Raw genomic sequence first — 24,570 nt, forward strand, 5'->3', positions numbered from 1 at the left:
ACCCACCCCTGACCGTGGTCCATAATAACCACCCCTGACCTTGGTCCATAATACCTAACTTACCCCTGACCGTGGTCCATAATAACCACCCCTGACCGTGGTCCATAATAACCACCCCTGACCGTGGTCCATAATAACCACCCCTGACCTTGGTCCATAATACCCACCCCTGACCTTGGTCCATAATACCCACCCCTGACCTTGGTTCATAATACCCACCCCTGACCTTGGTATGTAATACCCACCCCTGACCTTGGTCCATAATACCCACCCCTGACCGTGGTCCATAATACCCACCCCTGACCATGGTCCATAATACCCACCCCTGGCCTTGGTTCATAATACCTAACTTACCCCTGACCATGGTCCATAATACCCACCCCTGACCATGGTCCATAATACCCACCCCTGACCTTGGTCCATAATACCCACCCCTGACCATGGTCCATAATACCCACCCCTGGCCTTGGTTCATAATACCTAACTTACCCCTGACCTTGGTTCATAATACCTAACTTACCCCTGACCTTGGTCCATAATACCTAACTTACCCCTGACCTTGGTTCATAATACCTAACTTACCCCTGACCTTGGTTCATAATACCTAACTTACCCCTGACCTTGGTCCATAATACCTAACTTACCCCTGACCTTGGTTCCAGAAGGATCAATTCTCTGCACCCCGCCAGCCAGCACCATGGCAACAGCCAGTTTAACCACATACAAGCCGAACACCTGAGGACACAGGCTCAACAAAATCTGGTTCCTGCCTGGGAGGGAGAGGGAGAGGGATAAGAGAGAAACAGTGAGAGAAGGAGAGACATAAAGAGAAAGAGAGAGAAAGATGGAGATAGAGAGACATGGAGAGGGTGGGTTTGAGGTGAGGGGAGAGACAGACAGACAGAGGGAGTGGGAGTGAGAGACAGACAGAGGGGGGGATGAGGTAAGAGAGAGAAACAGAGAGATGGGCAGACAGACAAATGTAGAGAGAGACATAGAGAGACAGAGGGGGTGAGGGAAGAGACAGGGAGAGAGGGGGAATGCGGGGAGAGAAAGAGACAGACAGAGGGAGTAAGAGAGAAAGAAGTGTCAAAACGTAATTCCTTGAAATGTGATCAGCCTACATAGTCCAGAGTCCAGACCTCATTCCAACTGATCAAATATCTCACAGACTACACCTATAATGAGTCAAAGTCTTCTCTACCAGCTGTAAATGTGTCTGTATGGCCCACAACTCATTAAACAATCTGGGGGGCGACAGTGGCTCTGGAGGTAGATCAGTTGTCTGGTAATCCAGAGGTTCCCGGTGTGTCGAAGTGTCCTTGAGCAAGACACTTAACCCCTAACTGCTCCCGATGTGCAGGTTGGCACCTCGCATGGTTGTCTCTGCCATCGGTGTGTGAATGTGTGAGTGAATTGGATAAAAAGCGCTATATAAATGCACCATTTACCATTTTACCATTTACAGTCTCCCTCTCAGCCTTCCTACCGTCTCAATAAAGAAGAGGAGTGGTCTGTCCACGGTCTTTGCCTACCAGCTAAGGGGTCGCGTCTGTAGCCGTCCCAGAACTCATTGAACTCTTTCTGGATGTCCTCCATCAACAGAGTAGCGGTCGTGTGCTGGTTGTTGACTTCCACGTTGTTGGCCTTGATGACCAGCTCCACGTCACAGCGAGCGTCGTCGTACAGTGGCTTCCACCGTTGGCGCACCACCCCGTACACCGTCACGTCGTCACCTAGCGACACCACCACATACAATCACACTGTAACAGCACCTAGCAACACCACATACAACCACACTGTGTGTCGGCGCTACACAATAGCTTGTTTGGGTGCATGTCATATATACTGAAATTAATAATCCCATAATTATGAGGACAGCAACCCTCAGGAATCGACTGCAACCCTAAGTTCTTACTTGTTTTATTGGAAAAAGCTTGACAAAAGTTTTGACAGTGATCAATATAAGAGAGGGAGGGCTGAAGAGGACTTCTCAGGGTTGCTTTAACTTTTGATAAACACATACAATACAAAGCACACTGTCATTATCGGAAACAACCAGATTCACAGACCATGTCATCATCAGGAAGACACTGCATGCTTCCATCAGCTAGCAAATTAGATACTTTCATCAATAACTGTCATTTATTTTCTAATTTCCTTTCAAAAGACCTATTCTAGAAAATCTATCAAAAAAGAAGGTACTCAAAGACTGGCTAGAAAGACTCAAATGTCTTGGAATTCAATTTGAACTACCGTAATTCCTCTAATAGTAACCGGGTCTCAAATACAAGCCGGGTCTCTATTAATGGCCGGGTGCGCTCTTGAGCTAAGCAATTATAAGCCGGCCTCCTAATACAAGCCGGGTTACTAATATACTGAGCTGCATACTGAGCTAGTTACTTGATTTCACTTTGAAAACGTTGAAATGACCAGTGACCACCTGTAATTGCACTGTTTACTATTTCATACAGTACTTGGTTTCAATAAATGAACCCAGTACATTTTACTGGGTTCAAACTGACACAAAATGTTGATTTATTCATTATGATCCGTTTGAAAATTTGAAATATAGGCCTCCCTCTTATACAGGCCTCCTCCTAATACAAGCCTGGTACCCGCTACAGTTGAAACAAATACAAGCCGGGGTTACTATTAGAGGAATTACGGTATGTCCTTTTGATTTTGACATTTTTATTTAGAAATAAGAGATATTCTTATTTAAGCTAAATAAGATAAAAAAAAAACACTAAGGCTTTATCATTGAAATGTTGAGTCTGTGCTGTCTTTATTGAATCATTGTTAAATCAAATAGTTTCGGTCCCTCAGCCCTATTTCCTACTTAGCCAGTGAGGCCAGGCTCCCGTCTGTACAAACCTTGAAACAATGAAAAATGGCATTTTTCATTATATGGACAAAATATTAAACATGTTAAGAAAGTTAATGCAAAGTCAATGAAGCCACACTCCAAATAAACACTGAAACAGATTCCAGTGTCAGTGTTTCTTTCAGGGCTTGTACAGACTGGAGTGTGGCCCATTTGTTTTGTGGCTAACTAGCCAGAGATACAGTGTCCGGTATAAAGAACAGCGTGCATTGCGCTGAGAAAGGACTCGACAACACCATTGGTAAGAACGACATATAGAATAGAATAGAATAGAATAGAATAGAATAGAATAGAAATACTTTTATTATCCCGTGGGAAATTTGACACTGCAAATCGCTCAACATTTAAACATTTAGACAGAACAGGTCACGAATTAGAATAATAAAACAAATCAAATCAAGTTGCCTAGGATAAGAGTAGAGTAAAAATAGAATAAAAATTGAATAAAATATACAGTAAATAAATACAGTAAAAATATACTGAGAGGCATCATAGCAGCATGGGGGAAGGGGGGGGGGTACAGGTAGTAAAAACAACACAAGCAGTGTGTAACTGAGGGGTACAATTCCCTGACTGTATTGATAAGTATGGTATCATTAAACCACTACCGCTTTATGTACTTTAATTACTGGCCATACAGTACATGATATATAAATATGATGAACACTTCCCACAATGAATCGGTTCCACACAAAGTGTAATCAAGTATTTATTGCAGCAAAAGGTACATAATATACTTATCTATTATACTTTGGATGCGCTTATAAGGCAAAGGAATGTGCGTAGGCAAATCAATAATGAATGTCCATTCTCTGGTTACGCAGGAGGTAGTTATACAACCTGAATCTTAGGGAATTATATCTATGGTACACTAGTAATATATAGCGGGAGATACTGGAAGGGTCCCCCCGGTTGTAAGCCAGCAGGGGTAGAGGATCTGTCGGTAGTAGAGAGTCTGGTCAACGATGACTAAGGAGACTCCAAGTACAGGAGACGGTGCAATAGTCTCTTGATCCACAGACGAATACAGCTGTTCTCCGTAGACTGTAGCTCCACAGTGAAGAAAGCTAGCCGGCCTCAGGCTCTCTGAGGCGCAGACTCGACGTGGCTCCTCGGTAAATCCCACACGTGTAGGCGTCGGCGATTCTCCGCTCCATAAATCACAGGACCAAAACAAATATAATCCAGCCGCAAAGGGCTATGTAGTCGTCGGGTAGATTAATCCAGTGTACATGTCCACACGGTTCTCGTCTAGGTCTCCTCGGGTGAAAGCGCCATGAAAGCAGCCCAGCCTGGATAAGCACTCTAGCTGGTACGAGGAAGCGTTGGTGATGCTGGTCACTGTAGAACTTTAGCCGCACGATACACTATACACAAATAGACTATTACTGACTTAATAGAAATATGTCGCACTCGACGGTATAGCGCCAAACTCTGACAATTCAGTTATTAATTCGCACGCGGTCTCAATGCTCTATTTGGGGCCAAACAGGCCATACTTCACCGCACGGAGTATCGTGGGTGAGGCTTCAACTTATTGGGTAACTCTACTTCTGTATTCACCTGCGCCATATTTATATGCACGGCGAACAATCTAGTGCCAACCTCATTTCTGTCTCGTATCCCTGGGCAAGGCCGGGCATGTACAGACATGTCTTGTCGGTGGCCTTGAACCTGACTCTGGAGGCATGGCTCTGGCGCCTGTGGACCGCTGTCCAATAGGAGAATGAAATATTATGGTCTGGTCTAAAGGGATATTCCGTGTATATGTACAAGGAATATACAAGGGATATCAAACGATATACAAATACTATGCAATATATATCAATCAATAAATATATATATTCGGTTTAATCTGATCCTTTGTAACAGCCGCCTCCTAATTAGTCCCACCTAATTAGCTAAGCAGAGACAGATTAACCGCATTGTCCACTACTCAATGTCTGTTGTGAGGGGTCGGGCAGTTCACAAAGTCATGGGGTCATGGTCGTCATCGATAGTATCGGGGAGCCTTGGCAGTTCTATTAGCCTCGCCACAGGTCGGGTGTAGATCCGTCCTTGGACGAGCACTTCGGCTGCTCGGACCTTTCCGTCGGCACCGGTGATCACTTTGCTTACGCGGCCAGCCGGCCACATAGCTCGGGGTAGTGACTGGTCGATAATCATGACGACTGTTCCTTCTGTCAAATTGTCTCTCTCTTTCACCCATTTCTGGCGGGTCTGTAGAGACGGTAGATAGTGGAGTAGGAAGCTGTTCCAAAACTTGTCAGCCAATACTTGACTGTACCTCCACATTCTTCGGCCGTTCGCTTCTTCAGGCCTGTACATTGTCTGTGGTAGCGCGGGGTCCAGCCGCCCCATCAAGAGTGTGTTGGGGGTGACTGGGTCGACATCTGCTACATCACTTGAGACGTAACCGAGGGGCTTTGAGTTCAATACTCCCTCGATCTCCGTGAGGACTGTCATTAAGACTTCTTCCGCCACGGTCTGGGCCCCAAGCACGGCGTACAGGGCTGTCTTTATTGAACGTACTTCTCGTTCCCAAGTTCCACCGAAGTGAGGTGCGTTCGGGGGATTAAACTGGAAGTCAATCTGGGATGGAGCGAGGTGGGTCTTAAGTTCTGGGCCCATAGCTTGGAAGCTCTCTCTCAGCTCTCTTTCTCCGCCTTTGAAGTTTGTCCCGTGATCAGACAATAATATAGACGGTTTGCCTTTCCGCGATGTGAATCTTCGGAAGGTCATAAGGAATGAGTCTGTGCTCATGGTTGGAAGGAGTTCTATATGCATCGCTCGGGTGGTCATGCATTTGAATACAATACCCCACCGCTTCTCGGTTCCTCTTCCTTTCTTTATATACAGCGGGCCGAAACAGTCCATACCGGTGGAGTGAAAAGGCTTGTCGCCGAGTCGGAGGCGACAGGGAGGTAGGTCAGCCATCCGGGGTATACTGGGCTGCGCTCGCCACTTACGACAGTCTAGACAGGTTCGCTGGAAGCGCCGCACTGCTTCTCTCCCTTGCAGTATCCAATAACGACGTCTGATCTCCGCGAAGACTCTCTCTGCCCCGGCGTGATGCACATCCTTGTCGTATTTCTTTATGATCAGCTCTGTGACCTTGTGTCGGCTGTTTAAGACTATCGGGTACTTGACGTCATCCGGTAAGTCTGGAGCTCTCCGCAGACGACCACCCACTCTGATGAGACCATGGGCGTCGCTCTCGGGGGCTAGGTGGAGCAGTCTGCTGTCTGATGGGACGGGCTTTGCTCCCTGTAGACAGTCTAGCTCATCTGGGAACGAGTCTCTCTGGGCTCGTTGTAGTAGAAGAAGTTCTGCTTCTTCGTAGTCAGCTGCTGTAATGTCAGTAGTGAGCTGAACCTCTGGGTGGTGCCACAGGAATGTCTTTAGCTGCGCACTCTCTAGGGTGAGGCAATCGTCTATGTCGGGGTCTGTGGAGACGAGTGTGTTCAATCCACAGAACATAGATTTCTTGTTTTCGGCCTCCTCTTTACTCGCTTCCCGTGGGGTGGGTGTAGGCCACTCTTCTTCCGGGAGCTTGAGGAACTCTGGCCCGTCACTGTATAGGTTATGACGGGTGAGGTCATCCAGGGACATTCCCCGGGTGATGACGTCAGCTGGGTTGCGTTTTGTGTCCACATACCTCCAGCTTGCTACTTCTGTTAAATCTTGAATCTCTGTGACTCTGACTCCCACGAAGACCTTGTATCTGCACGAATCAGACCGGATCCATGTGAGTACTGTCGTGGAGTCTGACCACAAGATTGTTCTTTGCACCGGAATGGTGAGTTCACGTTGGATTAACGTGGCGAGTTGCGCTCCTGCTAGGGCTGCGCAGAGCTCTAGACGCGGGATAGATTGTTGCTTTCGTGGGGCTATTCTTGAGCGAGCCAGGATGAAAGCAGTATGTATTTCTCCTCCCTCCTCTCGGGCACGCAAGTAGGCCACCGAACCGTAGGCTACTTCGGAGGCGTCGCTGAAGACGTGCAGGTCCATCTGGCACGTCTCCGGCCTCACTGTGGGTGGGAAGTAGCTGCGGCGTATGTTGACACCTGGGAGTGAGCTGAGTTCCGTCTCCCACTCTCTCCATGTGGATGCAAGGTGTTCGGGTATGGGGTCGTCCCAGCCCTGGTCCTTGTCCCATAACGCTCTTACAATCATCTTTGCCCTGGTGGTGTAAGGTAGAATACATCCCAACGGGTCATATTGTCTGGCGAGTGTTCTGTATACACTCCGTCTGGTGGTCGGTAGTGCAGTCGACCTTCCCTGCTCCTTGGTCAGGGGTGTGTGTTTATAATGGAGTGAGTCTGTTTTGAAGCGCCAGACTAGTCCTAATGTCATTTCTTGGGCTTCTCCTGGGATGGTCGCCATCCAGGTCTCGCTGCTTGCTGCCTTGTCCTCGGGGGAGAGGCTGCGCAATACTTGCGGGTCGCTGCTGGCCCACTGCCTGATATCAAAGCCGCCTTTGATCAGGGAGGCGCGGAGCTTGAGTAGAAGGGCCTCGGCTTCTTCTGGCGTCGAGACGCTTTGCAGACAGTTGTCCACGTAGAAACTATTTCCTACACTTTGTCGGACCTCTTCATCAGCTGCTGGGTCCTCTGCGACGTGTTTTTGCAGTGCAAACGTAGCACAGCATGGGCTGCATGTGGTTCCGAAAGGGAGGACTTCCCATTGATAGATGGCTGGTTGCTCATCCCCGATCCTCTCTCTCCATAGGAACCGCAGCAGGGGCTTGTCCTCCTCCACTAGTCTCACCTGCAGGAACATCCCTTTGATGTCGCCGCTGATGGCCACCTTGTCTTGGCGGAAACGTAGTAACACGCCTAGTAGAGAGGGGCCGAGTGTTGGGCCGGGCAAGAGCTCTTTATTCAGATTTTGTGATCCGATCTGGTAGCTGCAGTTGAACACAATACGATCCTTGCCGTTGTGGTGGACTTTGTGGTGCGGCACGTACCATGATTCGGTCGTCTGATCGGCCTCTTTAATGTCAATTTTCTTTATGTGTCCCGCTGTGATTAGCTTGTTAATCTCAGCGCGGTACACAGTCTCTTGAGCGGGGTCTCTGGCTAGGCGCCGCTCTGTGTTCAATAGATACCGCTCCGTCGCTTCTTTTGGGGCGTGGAAGGTAGGCATACCCTCTCGCCTCAGGAGTGGAGTTGCGTATCTCATCACTCCGTTGACTTTGACTCTCTTTGTCCCCTGCTCGAGGAGGGCTATAGCGTAAATGTCTTCCTTGGAACGAATGTCTTTCTTTTCGTTCTTAAAGGGCATTGTCTCTAGTGTCCATAGCCTCTCGACATGCTGTAGGAGGGTGGTGTCTTCTTCTGTCACTCTGGAGTGGAGGCAGTTAGTGGCTGCTGTTCGGTTAAGAGACTTAGCGAGGGGGCCTTGTAATGTCCATCCTAGGCGGGTCTCGACTGCTGCAGGACAGCCTCTGGGCCCTGTGTGGACCCGGTCTATCGGGACGATGAGGTCTGCATGGTCGGAGCCTATCAGCAGGGTCGGGGTGGCACCGTCTATGAGCGGTATAGGTAGTTGACGCAGGTGCACATATTTATCCATCAGCTTGGCGATGGGGTAGGTGTACTGCGACAGGCCTATTTCTTGGCTGGTGAAAGCGTTAGTAATCCTATACCGTCTCTCTGGCTGCCCGCTTGCTGCGATAGTGAAGGAGACATTCTCGCCCTTTATCGTCTTTAGATCTCTTCTTATTGTCCGAATCGTCATCTGGTTTTCGCTCCCCCGCAGCCCCAGCTGGGCCGCAGCGGACGCGAGGAGAAGGGTCTTCTCTGACCCGTCGTCAAGGACGGCGTAAGTGTCCATGACCTTATCTTGGTAACTCAGTGTTACGCGGACCACCTTTAAGAGCACCCGGGCGCCCCCGCTGCTGGCGGGGTCAATGTACATAACACTTGCCTTTGTGCTGCTTGAGGGTGCAGGCTTTCTTCTGTTACTGTCGTGTAGGACATCTAGGTGGGCTCCGTCACACCGACTACACCTCTTCTTTAAGCGGCAATCGGCTGCCATGTGACTGCGCGCACATCGGTAACAGCGTCGGTTGGACTTTATCCATTGACTCACCTCGTCGGCGGTCATCTTCTTGAATGTGTCACATTGTGACAACCAGTGTTCCTTTTCGCAGTACGGGCACACCATCTTCCACTTCTCTTTCATCGAGGGGGTACTGTGGTTCTTGCTGCTCGGTACTGATTCTGATTGGTGCATGACGGTCACCAATCTGCGGCCATCGTTTGCTCTCCTAGGTCCCTCTCTGGAGCTTGGTGTGCTCCGCATGAACGTATCCAACCGTAGGCTGTTGACTTCTCTCGCCAGGAAGTCGGCTAGGTCTAGGAGGGATGGCTCGGGACCGTTAGGATCACGGTGGTCTCTTTGCCGCCTGAAGCGCTCTTGTCGGGCGGGCGGAAGCTTCTCTAAAATCCTCTCGACATTAGAGTTCGCGTACAGTTCGTGCATACCCTTTTCTCTTTGCGCCCCCAGCATCCCTACCAGGGATTGTACCTTGATAGACAGGTCATCTAGTGAGCGATTGTCTGTGGCTGGGGGTAGGCGGTCAATATGCCTTATCTCTTGTATTACGTAGTCCCATATGCGTCCATATCTTTGGTCGAGTGCTGCTAGAGCCGCTGTGTATGGGGTATTATACAACGGCATGCAAATTTCTCGATTCTGATTGGCCATTCACACGTCTTTATTGACAACAATCCACGGTCCTGGGCTCAGGACCCGCCCACAACCAAATCACATAACCCTCCCCGGCTCACTCCGGGAGAAAACAGGATCGCGGAGATCAAATGGTTATGTTGAAAGCACCATAACGACTAAATATGAAGCGATTCTGTCAAGGGGAATGTGTTAGTATTTTAAACAATGTTGGATGATGTAATTGATGGGTCTTGACTCAATCTAGAACAAAAGAAAAATCGCGGATTGATTGATAGATTAATTGATTGATTTAAATTTCTTCCTTCCTACTTTCTTGCAGCGTTCTCTCTCACACTGTCCGACGCTGGCGTACCCACAAACACACACACACACATACACACACACACACACACACACACACACACACACATACACACACGCACACACACACTGTGACACACACACACACACACACACACGCACACACACACACACACACTCCTGTCTGCAACAGCGGGGGAGTCAGACTGAGAGAGAAGCAGCGCTGTTTTAAGTGAGCATGGTCTATTGAATTGATTGATTGGTTGATTGCTAATTTTATTACTGTACCCCTGGTTTCCAACTGGTTAAGTTTAGGCTAAAAGAAATAAATAAAAAAATAGGGCGAAGAAAACGTTTTTTTCCTATAGGGCAAAGAAAACGTTTTAATAAATTTTCAATCAATCATTCCAATAATACACAGTTGGATGTGTTAGTTGGTTGGATGCACTTCAAGCTGCTTCCACATGAGGCAACTTCTCTCAATCATTCCAATAATACACAGTTGGATGTGTTAGTTTGGTTGGATGCACTTCAAGCTGCTTCCACATGGAGTTGTGGGAACTACTTTTTCTGGCGGATGGTTTTTTCAATAAATCTTCGATTAATGTGTGTTTATTGTATAGAAATAAGGTTGGATGAATCTGGCAGTTGTATAAAAGCTTTACACCACGTGCAGTCGTGATTTGTGACCAATAAACCATGCCTAGGGGGGTCTAACGACCCTCGGCTGCGCCTCGGGCCTAACAACCACCCCTAGGCATGGTTTATTGGTCACAAACCACTCCTGCGTGTGATGTAATGCTTAAGTAGAGGTGGCATAGGCCAGCGCTATATTGTGCGCTCGGGGCACCTTGAGGTGCTTCAGTAGGATAGCATACTTGTACGGTTCATCAGCTACATCGGACATCATTGTCTCTAAGCACATTCGTAGCTCCGTGTACTGTGCTCTGTTCTCGTGGGTGAAGTCCGGAAACGTCGGTGTGCCAATGTATGATGCCATGGATGGCTGGCACATCGGTGAGCGTTGGAAGAGAGGCCTCCTAGGCGAGTCTCCTCTTACGCCTCTTGGTGGGCTGGTACCTGCTGGGTACCATGGCCCGCGTATCCAGGTGCTGTTCCTCGGGGCTGGTCGTGCGTCAAGCTCACCCCGTGAATTGAGTCGGGGGTCTGTAGCGCAGAGCCGCGGGGGTAGAGCCTGGGCTGTACTGGACCTCCTGGTCCTGTGGAGTACTGTGCTGCTGTCGGGCTTGACTCTCCTCCTCTCCCTCTTCTTCTTCCTCTGGCAGGTCCTCTAGATCCTGTAGTCGTCTATTTAGCCTCTCCGCGGTGTAGACCGTTTCTTCCTTGTAGCTGGGTCTCACTTGGACCGGTCGGGGAAGGGGTTCGGAGGGGGGTATAGGCTCTCTCTGGTGGTCGGGCTCAGGGTCGCTTGATCGGGTAGGGGAGGGTGCCCTTGACCCTTGTCTTGACGAGGCCCTGGAACCCCGTGCGGAGGGAGGGGGTGTTGCCCTGGTGATCAGCTGCTCCATTATCTGCGCTTGTAATCGGTCGCGCTCGGCTTCGCGCTTGGTGAGAGCGAGGTCGCGCTCTGCTTCTCTTTGGGCACCGGCAGCGGCGCGCTGGGCTTCGGCGGCGGCGCGCTGGGCTTCGGCCCGGTCCCTTACCATATTCTCTTCCGTCTGAAGGCGTCTAATCTCTAGACGTATGCGATCTTCGTCGCTCCGTTGCTGCGCCTGAAGGCGTTCTCTTTCCATGGAAGAATGTTCGCGCTCACTAAGCGTCTGTGCTTGGAGTCGATCGCGCTCTGTTGAGGCTGCTAGGCTGGCGAGGAATGCCTGTGCCAGCATCTTGTCCGCCTCGCTGGGGGAAGACGCTGGTTGAGGTGATCCGCTCCTGGCAGTACTCGTTGGAGATCTGTTCTCCTGTGGCGAGTCCTGGAGATCCATCTCCGGGGTGCTCTCCTCTTCTTGTAGCGGGTAGAGTTCCATCCCTGGAGAGCTGTCTTTATCCTGGAGCTCTCCGGGGACTACTTCTTCGGTCTTGGCGGGGGGTAAAGTCATGTCGGGTCCCTCCTGGTCCCTACCGTGAGCTTGGTCAGTTACGTTAGAACCCACTAGGGCCTCTATTGGCGGGGTAGCCTGGTCGATAGGGTCGGACATAATTTTACTATCTACTTTTTCCGCGTTTACCGTCTGTAGAAAGCTAGGTAGTATATTGGCAACGTAATCCTCTAAGTACTGAGGTGTCTGCCGTCTACGCTGCGGGCGATCTACTTTAGGAGAACCGTTTTGTGGAGTGTTCATCATAGGCCATGTCAATATTAATACCACTATATTAATATTACACTAGTTACCATCCGGCTCGAAGGACCAATTGTAACTGAGGGGTACAATTCCCTGACTGTATTGATAAGTATGGTATCATTAAACCACTACCGCTTTATGTACTTTAATTACTGGCCATACAGTACATGATATATAAATATGATGAACACTTCCCACAATGAATCGGTTCCACACAAAGTGTAATCAAGTATTTATTGCAGCAAAAGGTACATAATATACTTATCTATTATACTTTGGATGCGCTTATAAGGCAAAGGAATGTGCGTAGGCAAATCAATAATGAATGTCCATTCTCTGGTTACGCAGGAGGTAGTTATACAACCTGAATCTTAGGGAATTATATCTATGGTACACTAGTAATATATAGCGGGAGATACTGGAAGGGTCCCCCCGGTTGTAAGCCAGCAGGGGTAGAGGATCTGTCGGTAGTAGAGAGTCTGGTCAACGATGACTAAGGAGACTCCAAGTACAGGAGACGGTGCAATAGTCTCTTGATCCACAGACGAATACAGCTGTTCTCCGTAGACTGTAGCTCCACAGTGAAGAAAGCTAGCCGGCCTCAGGCTCTCTGAGGCACAGACTCGACGTGGCTCCTCTGTAAATCCCACACGTGTAGGCGTCGGCGATTCTCCACTCCATAAATCACAGGACCAAAACAAATATAATCCAGCCGCAAAGGGCTATGTAGTCGTCGGGTAGATTAATTCAGTGTACATGTCCACACGGTTCTCGTCTAGGTCTCCTCGGGTGAAAGCGCCATGAAAGCAGCCCAGCCTGGATAAGCACTCTAGCTGGTACGAGGAAGCGTTGGTGATGCTGGTCACTGTAGAACTTTAGCCGCACGATACACTATACACAAATAGACTATTACTGACTTAATAGAAATATGTCGCACTCGACGGTATAGCGCCAAACTCTGACAATTCAGTTATTAATTCGCACGCGGTCTCAATGCTCTATTTGGGGCCAAACAGGCCATACTTCACCGCACGGAGTATCGTGGGTGAGGCTTCAACTTATTGGGTAACTCTACTTCTGTATTCACCTGCGCCATATTTATATGCACGGCGAACAATCTAGTGCCAACCTCATTTCTGTCTCATATCCCTGGGCAAGGCCGGGCATGTACAGACATGTCTTGTCGGTGGCCTTGAACCTGACTCTGGAGGCATGGCTCTGGCGCCTGTGGACCGCTGTCCAATAGGAGAACGAAATATTATGGTCTGGTCTAAAGGGATATTCCGTGTATATGTACAAGGAATATACAAGGGATATCAAACGATATACAAATACTATGCAATATATATCAATCAATAAATATATATATTCGGTTTAATCTGATCCTTTGTAACACAGTGTATAGGGCAGACATATAGGGCCAGGGGTAGAAAACTCACCCTTTAACAACCTAAATCAACCTTTAGTCAGTTCTTACCAGATTTGCCCGGTTCTTACCAGATTTGCAGCTGTCCACCAGGTCATCTTCCAGGACGACCACCATCGAGCGTGGAATACTTCCCACTGAGAGCCTCTGGACCTGGGGAACAAACACCAGGGAGACCACTCTACACTGATCAACCACGTTTAAAGGCCTGTGCCCAGTTGCATAAAACCACTTAACCATTTATATCAGGCCTATAAATTACCTTATTATAGCAATAACGTTGAGGTTTGTTCGACCCGTGAGATATAAACATGATTTTCAAGTCAATATTTGTAAAAGAAAAATGATTGGACTACGTGTGTATGTGGCTGGTATGAGCTGGGTAGTGTAGTTTTATGAAATGTAGACGTCCATCGAAAGCCCTGGGTCTCCTTTTCTTAGGACTACAACAATTTCACGACAGCTTCCTGTTCTCGTTTCTAAATTGTCCGTTTTCCGGTGCAATGCGCAGAGATTTTTATAAGATCGCTAACACTTAAAATCATTGGTAACAAACATAGTGCTGAAAATATACACTTTGACTGCTGTTTTGACAGGGTTAGGGTCTTTACTAGGGATGCTCGATATTGGCTTTTTTACCGATACCGATATTCCGATATTGTCCAACTCTTAATTTCGATACCGATACCGATACCGATATCAACCGATACCGATATATGCAGGGTTTCCCCCCAAAAAAACTGAATAATTTCAGGTAATTAATAATTTCACTGGATGCATTCAAAAGGCTTTCTAAATGTAAGCATTATCTGTGCAAAATATGATAATTAAAAAAGTAAAAATTAACATTACATATCTCTTGTTGTTGAATTAAACCAACATGCATACTTTTGACAATAAATAAAATAAGAATTGGTTCTTACTTGCTTGCCTGGGTAAATAAAGGTTAAATAAATGTAAAAAAAAAAAAAAAAAAAATTATTTTTTTTACCGATACCGATATTTTCCGATATCACATTTTACTGCCGATATCGGCCGATAATATCGGTCGGCCGATAATATCGGACATCCCTAGTCTTTACTCTTGGCTACATTTGAAAAAGAAACGCAACATCACTTAATACGGACTGTATTGATCTATTTGTGACGTGAAACCGGGCCGATCGGGCTTAAGAGGTTAAGATAACGAATTACAGAAAAGGAGTGTGTTTTTGTTTCATCCTTGCCAGTTCTATGCCTTAGCGGAGAGGGAGAACAGAGTGGAGAAGAGACGATATGCTTTGCTAATCTTTTGTTTCAATTTCCTAAACTTTGGAAGCCTTTCTATTTGCATTTCATTCCGTCTAGAATCGTCTGTTGAACTGGACTGTGTACGCTTTTCTTAATTTTGCTCCGGGAAAATATCAGGTGATCCATTCCAGAAATTCCACCGGCAGACAGGGCCTCATGAAAAACCAAACACAACGCAGAGACAAGCATTTTTGAGGCAATCAGGAGCGGGACATCGTGATATCTAACACTAGGCACTATGACAACGCATCATTGTCAACCTTATACACTGTACTTATTTGGAACTTACCCTTGCTATTTTATTTGGACCCCTGCTGGACTAAATACTTAAACAACCATAAACAATAGATAAACAACCAAGCATACCTGTTCATACTTCACTGACTCACTCTTTTCACATAATTGCCCAATTGCACAGCCCTGGCCTATTCCTATTTTATCTTTATTGTAAATTCTCAGATTCTATTGTGCTATATTTAATTTAGTTTATATCCCATTGAATATTATTCAACCTCTTATTTACAGTTGTACAGCCCCTGGCCTATATTTTATTTTATCTCATAATTATATTATATTCTATTGTGCTCCACTTAGTTCATATTTCATTTGATCTTACTCCACCTCTTTATTGTATGTCGCACCGAAAACGACCAAAGCTAATTCCTTGTATGTAAAAACGACTTGGTAAATAAAGACCTTTCTGATTCTGATCTATCTGGCTGTCACAAAAATATTTTCATATTTCTTGAGAAGTGCAATCTCATCTTCTGTCTCATTGGCTTTCTTTTCCGTTTTGTATATAAAAAAAAATCAAACACTAAAACACTGACAATAATGTTGTTTCTCAAAGTAAGGATGATGATGTGAATGAGGTGTAACCATGGTAACTGAAGTATTGTATTATGACAGTAACTATGAAAGCCTTAAGTGCACGGCTCGCACGGTGCTCGCCTGCCGTGTGCTTTTGACTTTAGTCTAAACACTTAGGTAAGGACACAACCTAAGAGGCTTCATGAAACGCTCCTAAATTAACTCCTGAGCTTAGGGAAATATTTTGCATAAGGAACAACAGTTAAAGTGACAATGTGCGTTTCTGGCATCTGCTGGCCGCAAGCGGTACTGTCTTTGTGTTTTTCAATACATTTCCCATGAGGCTCTTTGATCTGTTGCTTCTGTGCGCTTTTTTTAATTAATTTTTTTAGATGCAGACTTTTTGCAGAGCAAATTCTTGGTGGTCGATTTTAGGTGGTTTTCCATTGTTGCAATAAATACCCTGCGCTCTGTGCGAGAAATATACTTCTGGTATCACGAGAAGGCTGACTCACCAGACCATTTGAGGCTAGAGAAGTGAAGGTGAGTGTCATGTTGAAGAGTCTGTGATCTCAATTTGTTTTATACATACTCCAGAACTTAATTAATTACTTGTAAATATAGGGTCTGAGCTCCGCCCTGAGTGCCTGCATACTGGACTTTCTGAGTGAAAGACCTCAGGCGGTCACGGTGGGGGGTCAGACCTCCAACACCATCACCCCTGAGCATCGGGTCCCCCCAGGGCTGTGTTCTGAGCCCCCTGCTGTACTCACTCTACACACACGATTGTGTGGCCAAGTTCAGCTCCAACTCCATAGTGAAGTTTGCAGACGACACGTGGTGGTGGGGCTGATCTCGGACAACGACGAGAAGGCCTACCGGGAGGAGGTTGAGGTACTGAAACGCTGGTGCCAGGACAACAGCCTGCTCCTGAACATTGGTAAAACCAAGGAGCTGATCGTGGATTATAGGAGAGGACAGCAAGAGACACACACACCACTGAGGATAAACGGGGCTACCGTGGACAGGGTGAGCAGCTTTAAGTACCTGGGGGTCCACATCTCAGAGGATCTGACATGGACAACACACATAGACTCAGTCGTAAAAAAGGCGAAGCAGCGCCTCTACCACCTGAGACAGTTAAGGAAGTTCAGAGTATCTGGGAAGATACTCCAGTCCTTCTACTCCGGAGCTGTAGAGAGCATCTTGACTGGAAACATCACTGCCTGGTATGGAAACAGCACGGCACAGGACAAGAAGGCCCTACAGAGAGTGGTGCGCTCAGCCGAGCGTACCACGGGTATTGCACTACCTCCCCTGCAGGTTCTATACAACAAGAGGTGCAAATCCAGAGCCTGCAGAATAATGAAAGACCCTCACCACCCCAACAACAGCCTGTTCCAGCTGCTGAGGTCAGGCAGACGCCTGCGAACCCCAGCTACTAGGACAGAGAGACTTCGGCTCAGCTTCATCCCCCAGGCCATCAGAGCCTTGAACACTGAACTCTCCACACACAAGCACACATGAGCACACACACGACACGCACGCTGTACACGCTCGCACACTAGCAGCCACTTTAACATGAGCAAGCACACACTCATGCTGCACACGCCCACACTTATGGCCACTAAGGAAAGGTCACTTTAAAAATAGTATAGTAACAGTAACAGTGTATTGCACTACCAAAGGACCTAGCATGTCCTCCATGCTCTGTAAATAACTATGTACAAATACCGATATGCCCTACTATGTTACCTGTTTATTGCACAATGTTGTTTTATTGGATTCTATTATATGTTGTTACTACTGTATTGCACATCGTTGCGGGCAAGACCACCCGCATTTCATTGTATACTTGTATGCCGTGACAAATAAAACTCTTGACTTGACTTGCTTCTTCCTCATTTGAGACTCAGTGGTGGTTGGAAGTCCCAGCTGCGTCTATTTTTTTACCAACGGATTTCCAGTTCTGCGTTCGCGTTCTGCGATTTGATTGGCCACTGACGTTTCTGGTGCGATCTGATTGGCCACTGACGTTTCTGGTCATGTGACATGTGCGCCCAATCACGTGACGCCTGTGTCTTTGCCCATTTCCGCCTCGAACGGCATGCAAACTACCTAACGCCTAGTTTATCACTGGTTAAGCTTAGGCGACTCTTTCGAAGTTGGTTAAGGTTAGAGTTTGGAATCAGGGCTTGTGTTCCATCGCCCTGCTCTAAGACAAACTCTAACCTTAACCAACTTCGAAAGAGTGCCTAAGCTTAACCGGTGAAAGAAACAGGCGTCACACGATTGGCCGCACATGTCACACGACCAGAAACGTCAGTGGCCAATCAGATCGCAGAACGCGCACGCGGAACTGGAAATCTGTTGGTAAAAGTATTGACGCGTCCCAGCCCTACTGCATACGTTGTAGAGGATCATGTGACTCAACAAACACCAGTTCCTCTCACCTGCTCCTGGATCTTGACTTCCTGGTAGTCTCTGCAGGCGGCCGGCTCAGACCCTTCTGACAGACAGGTGAACTTGTAGGAGTTACAACCATCCCGATTGGTGCAGGCCGTGGGCGGGGCAAAGGTGTAGAACTGGTCGAAGTCGGCCTGTGCCGTAAAGACGTGACGACACTTGGCGCACATGTAGTCGCGCTCATACTCCAGGACCTGTGTGAGCGGGAAGGGAGCGTTTCAATATACTGCAACGACCCTGGGATTGAGTCGATTGGTCAGCCGAGCTGTCACTCTGCACTCTAAGGGAGCGTTTCAATATATGCAGCTCTCTTTATTCCATGATTCAATTCAATGACTGAATCGTTAATACTCCATGACTGAACTCAAACTAAATATAGACCTTTTCAATGGAAGTAATGGTAAATGGCTGCATTTATACAGCGCTTTTATCCAAAGCGCTTTACAATTTGTTCCTCACATTTTTACCCATTCACTCACACATTCACACATCAACGGCGGAGGCAACCATGCAAGATGCCAACCTGCTCATCGGGAGCAATTAGGGTTAAGTGTCTTGCTCAAGAACACATCGACTCACTGCCCGGGAGGAGCGGGAATCTAACCGGGAACCTCCGGATTGCCAGACAACTGCTCTACCTTCTGAGCCCCCACTAGGGAACAGCTTTGGTTCAAGTAGATTTCTTGTCAGCTTTTTTATTAGCATTTACATTTAGTCGCTTTTATCCAAAGCGATTTACAAATTGTGTACAACAAGTCAGCAGGAGGGTACAGCTCTGGCAGCTAAGGGTCAACGAACTTGCTACACTCTGAGTGCATAGTAGTATAGACATATTAGCATAGTAGGTAGTAGTATAGGCATAGTACATAGTAGAAAGTAGTATAGACATAATAGCAAAGTACATAATAGTAAACAGTAAGAAGGTTATTATTTTTGTATTATTATTTAAAATATTGATTGAAGTAGTGTGTTTTTAGTCGATGGAGGAAAATTGGGTGGGTTTCAGCTGTCCTGACTGTGGTAGTAAGTTCGTTCCACCATTGTGGAGTGAGGACAGATAATCAGATAATAGCCTACTTCTCTTTGATGACCTTTTTGGGCCTTTTTGTCTGGATCTGGAGGATATCGCGGTCGTATTGCTCCAAAAGGAATCTATTAACGCGACTGGTAAGCTATGGAGACTTGTCACCACAGGCAGCTTGTCAAACATAGCTGGCTCACAGACGGAAAACTTGTCGGACATACTGTAGAAACAGTAACCAAGGGGGGCAGGGCTTTGCGAGGTCAATTAGTAACACTTTAAGTAAAAATAAAACATCTATTTCTTGATTCAGAACTATTTTATCATGGATGAACAAAACTTTCAATGCGAATGGTTAATTTGAATTTCAATGACTTTTTAAGCACCTTGTAATATATTTAGCTGTTTTCAAGGAATTCCAGGCCTTGAATTTTTTTTGTCAAAAATCAAGCACTTTAAGCACTTCAAGGACCTTGTGCGAACCCTGTGAAAGGGTTCATATATTTTCAGTGGGGTTACCTTGGCAACGCTGGTGCGTATGACGGTGCCGGTGACAGACAGGAAGTGTCCTACGTCTCTGGATCTGGGGATTGTGTCTCTGGTCAGCTCAGGGCACACTGGAAGACCTGGAGACACGGAGCAGGAGCAAGACAACCATGAGATACTTTTCATTATGTTACATACAGTATATTCTAAATTGGCAATTCATTTGAATTACATTTTCATACAGTTATGATCCTGTATCATCAGCATCCAACACCAGGTGGCAGTCTTTATCCCCTTTTCAACTCACAAGTCAAAGTCTAGCAGTAGTGCTTCTAGTCATGAGTGAAATTCTGAATAGAATTAGAATACAATTCTAAATGTGTGATTGTATCTAGCTCTAGTGAACCTTTTAATTTCACTACAGCTTGCTTTCAGAGAGGGCTATTGTTACTTCATAAGTTGTATTGTAAACAGAAGGTCACCGTTTTAACACTTTGATTGCCTAAGGCTAAATTCATTATATACCATAGGTTGCCGGCTCTATTTGTCTATGGAGAAGTACCCCTTCTTTGCATGGCTATAACTTTTTAAATTCTATTGCTACATTGCCATTATTAGGGCCCATTCAAAGTCCTATATGTATTGTTCATTGTGTAGCAACGTTAAACTTTTTCATTCACATATTCATAGTAAAGTATGGTCTAATGTATAAGTATGTTTTCATCTCTTTCTGCAGCTTTCTCCAGAACGTGATCTATAGCCCCAAATGCATTATATTGATGATGAAATACAGTTTGATGGCAATCGGGGCGATATAAAAAATTTCAATTGGACGTACTTCTAGAATGATCTACGTATGATCTGATGATGACCGGATGGGCGGGGGATCGTTTATAATTCCGTGGGCAGCGTTATATCATTCATCTAGTGTGGGTCATATGTTCATCATAACAGTTTATATGGAACACGTTCAAAGATAACGCTGAATCTTACCGGATCTTCGTCGCGCCGTTGGACGATCAGCGTGGTGTAGACCGTTTTCGATTATGGGATGTTTATCCTGATGAACCATTTCCAGCTTGTATAATACTATATACGTCCAAATCATGTTGTTTATCGAGTTATTGGCAATGGATCGCTATATATTGTGACGAGCCAGAGTGCCGGCAGCCAAACCGAGTGCCCGGAAGTAATATGGCCGACCAGCACAACCTCCACAGCACTTCCTGTTTGGCGATTGCGCCGATCGGCCACCAGATGGCGCTCCTGAACCGCCAGAGAGCTCAGTGGGTCCTCCTGGTGGATCTCAGGCCAGCGGAGGGGAAATATGAATCCGATCACAGATTTTTGAAATATTGATATTAAAGACGCTGTAAAGCGTCCTTCGGCAACTTGAGCATGGCCGGGAATGACGCTGTTAAGCGTTTCCCGGCAGTTAAAGTGTTAATCTCCAGACCAGTGGGGGGGGTCTCACCAGCTGTAACTGTTGCCATTATATTGTTTACATAATTTATTTAATTTGTTTAAGGCCAATGTCATAATTGAGAATTTATCGAAGTTGCATTTTTTAGTAATAGTAATAAGTAATAGTTTAGTAATAGTAATAGTACTAGTATTTTGAAGTCTCAGTTCAAAGTTATGTACAAGCCTTGTTGGGCTGCTCTCGCGTGAGTCCAAGACTTCTAAGCGACACCTGCAAGCAGCAACAAGGATGGACATCATATGCTCCGGTGAACGGTTTATGCTCGTCAATAACAGACTTTAATTGATATGACGGTTATAAGGAAACCTCTGAAGACTCAGAGACTATTCCCTTTTTCATGATAGCATGCAGTCAATGAGGTATTTGTTCTGTTCCTCTGTATTTTTTCTGTAAAATGTTATTCCACATGCTGTTGTTTTATGTTAACCCTTTCACTACCACTACAGAAGGTTAACCTTTCACTACCACACTACAGACGGTTAATTTCTGTAGTGTGGTACTAGTGAATTTGGAGAGAACTAGGCTGTAAGGTGAAGGCTGTATCGTTTCATCCCATTCCCACCTCCCCAAACTACACAATTTTCACTCTGGGTGAAAGATAGATTGGTGTAGATTTAGGAACAAAAAGTTCTCCATTGACAAACTAGCCCATTTTGCGCAATCATCATTTTAAAGTCGGGACTAGATCTTTCCTCGCGAACGGATATTTGGTCAGAGTTTTATTTGACGCAATTGGTGCGAGTTCGGTCACGTATCTTGCGCTCGACCAATAGCAGCTCTCCTTGTTGCCAAGTTACAGACAACAAGAGATTGTGTAAACAGTAACGTGATGTTATCGTGTCATTCACGGAGTACATCTCGACGCAAATGAACAACAAACACATTCTAACGCTCGCAAAATAGGTTTCTAAACAATGTTATATGCATATACGCTACTTGCTATAGGCAATCGATTGAATACAGCTGTGAAACGGGCCATAACGTTCGTGTTATTATTAACCATACTGTACATTTAAATCATATCGCCTTCCATCTACACCAACAACACAGCATTTCACACACCGATGCATGACGTCCTGTAGGGGCAATTATTCAATAAACCTCCATAAACACACAATCCGTGATGCATGCAGCACATTTGTATCAAAAACACTTTACTTTGTGATTCCCAACCTGCAATATTAAAGATGCTGGTACAATTTTCTAAAGATTGAGGTCGTACACAAAACAGTTCAGTGGATAGTATAATGACAAAAATGTATTAATAATTAATTTGGAATAATGGAATAATGTCAAACAATTTACAAATCAATAAGTTACTCATTAACCTTTTTATTTTCCATTTAAAGACTAAATAGAATGCAGGTACAAAAATAGATTCAAGAGGTTTATTCGTCACATACATAGACAAGTTTCAAGTTTGTTTATTATTTATCACAATAAAATATAGTAAATAGTAAAATAGGTAGTTTACGATGAAATGCTTGGTTCTGTATGAGCCCCTGAGAGTGTGCTTCATACAGTAAAAAAGTAAGTAAGTAAAAAGTAAAGTAAAGAGGAATATTCAATATACATATATACAATATACACTACAGAGTAAAATGAGTAAACAGTGAGGTGTGTGGAGAGATCAGTGTCAAAGTGATCTCAACAAATAAACAAATAACACTACTACTGTATAACCCTAATCCCCTCACCCTATACATCCGAACCCCAGTCCACACGCTCATCCACCACCACACTTCCCAGGCAACACTGATGTTAATCATCCTCACCACTATCATCCGAGTCATCCTCTAATGTAGCCCTATCCTCCGTTTCCATAGAAACATTTGCACAGTTTTGGCATTGACAAAGATCTGTACATGGCAGTTTTGCAGACACACATGAACATCTTCCTGTCTCACATTTTCCTTGTTTGCAACCGCAATGGACTACCTGCAACACACTATCAGGGGCCGGATTTGTAGTCATCCAGGTCACTGTTAACTCTCCATCCTCGACGTGCCACCCATTGCCAACGGGTGAAGGGGCACACATTACAGCGTTCAATGAATGTCTCATTATAGCTGCTTGGTAATTTGCCCTTTTGCAGTGTTGGTACAATGCGTCACTTGTCGGAGGCATAGAGAGTTATGGCAAAGCCGATGATGCCATGCAGAATGCTTTATATCTAGCATCATTCACATTCTTAGCTGATGGCTGGCCATACAGGTGGCACACATATTTGCTGGGTAAAACTGCTACCCAGTTCTGTAAATGCAGTCAGGTAGTAATTTTTTTCACAGGCAACTGTAAATGTTTTTCCTCTTGCCCTTGCCATGAAAGGCGAGTCAATTTAACCCCAAAAAAGGTTTTTCAATGGATTCTGGTAGTATTGGGCGTGCTAAATAACATACTAAAAGTCGACCAAAATCGACCCCTCCGAAAGCCGTCATTTCCAAGATGGCGTCCCAGATGGCGCCGGGGCGATTCAAATGGCTATATCTCAAATTAAGAAAATGGTGCAAAGGATTTCTCAACTGATTCTGGTACCTCTGGGCATGCTCACTAACATACAAAAAATCGAGGAAAATACACCTTCCAGAAAGGCTTCATTTTCAAGATGGCGTCCAAAATTGCGGCTGGCCAAGCTTAAAATGGCTATATATATGTCAATATAAAAATTATATAAATGATTTTGTCATTTGATTCTGGTACCCCAAGTACCCCTAGACATACTTAGGAACATACTAAAGTTTTAGGGAAATACACCTTCCGAAGAGGCTTAATTTTCAAAATGGTGTCCAAAATGACGACTGGGAGCTTAGAATGCCTGTATCTCAAATGGGAAAACATTTCTAAATGATTTATAAACTGATTCTGGCACCTCTATACATTAATAACGAGCAAAATATCTAGCTAAATATATCTGCTAGGAATGCATCATTTGCATCATCAAAATGGCTGCCTGTAGCTTATTTTGGCTAAAATTAAAATTGGTTATTATATTCAACCTAGAAAGCTGGCTTTGGTGTTGAACACAAAATAAATGACCCACTTATTGTGGTCTTTAGGCCTACTCATCATCATCTTCAGGATCCTCTGGGAGAAACTTGTTATGTGGATTGTCACATTCATGAAGTTGACATGGTCCACAGACAGTAGTACAAGGTAGTCCATATTTTCTGCATGAGCAGCGAAGTGTCTTGCAGGCAGTGGTACAGTTACAATGAATGACCTTCAAGAGACTGTCTGGAGCAGCATTCATTGTTGACATGAGTGGGACAAATCTATTGTCCTGCAGGTTCCAGCCCCAGTCTAGAGCATCTATACCATCATCTGTTCCCATCCAGAATGGGACCTGGTAGTATGCTCTACGACAGTGGAATTTGGTAGCAGATTCAGTTGGTGGTAGAC

General features: G+C 45.7%; 1 protein-coding gene across 1 annotated transcript in view; it reads right to left on the bottom strand.

Annotated features, from left to right (window-relative positions):
* mcm9 (minichromosome maintenance 9 homologous recombination repair factor) overlaps positions 1 to 24,570 on the bottom strand; it is a 121,296-nt gene that overhangs the window by 34,877 nt on the left and 61,849 nt on the right. Inside the window, exons 4-8 of the mRNA XM_084314167.1 lie at positions 19,722 to 19,828; positions 18,169 to 18,375; positions 13,687 to 13,768; positions 1,536 to 1,736; positions 645 to 770 (exon numbers count right to left, since the gene is read on the bottom strand). Coding sequence (XP_084170293.1) covers positions 645 to 770; positions 1,536 to 1,736; positions 13,687 to 13,768; positions 18,169 to 18,375; positions 19,722 to 19,828 — 723 coding nt within the window. The remainder of the gene's footprint in view (positions 1 to 644; positions 771 to 1,535; positions 1,737 to 13,686; positions 13,769 to 18,168; positions 18,376 to 19,721; positions 19,829 to 24,570) is intronic.

This window comes from Notolepis coatsorum, assembly GCF_963971535.1.
Source record: "Notolepis coatsorum genome assembly, chromosome: 5".
NCBI lineage: Eukaryota > Metazoa > Chordata > Actinopteri > Aulopiformes > Paralepididae > Notolepis > Notolepis coatsorum.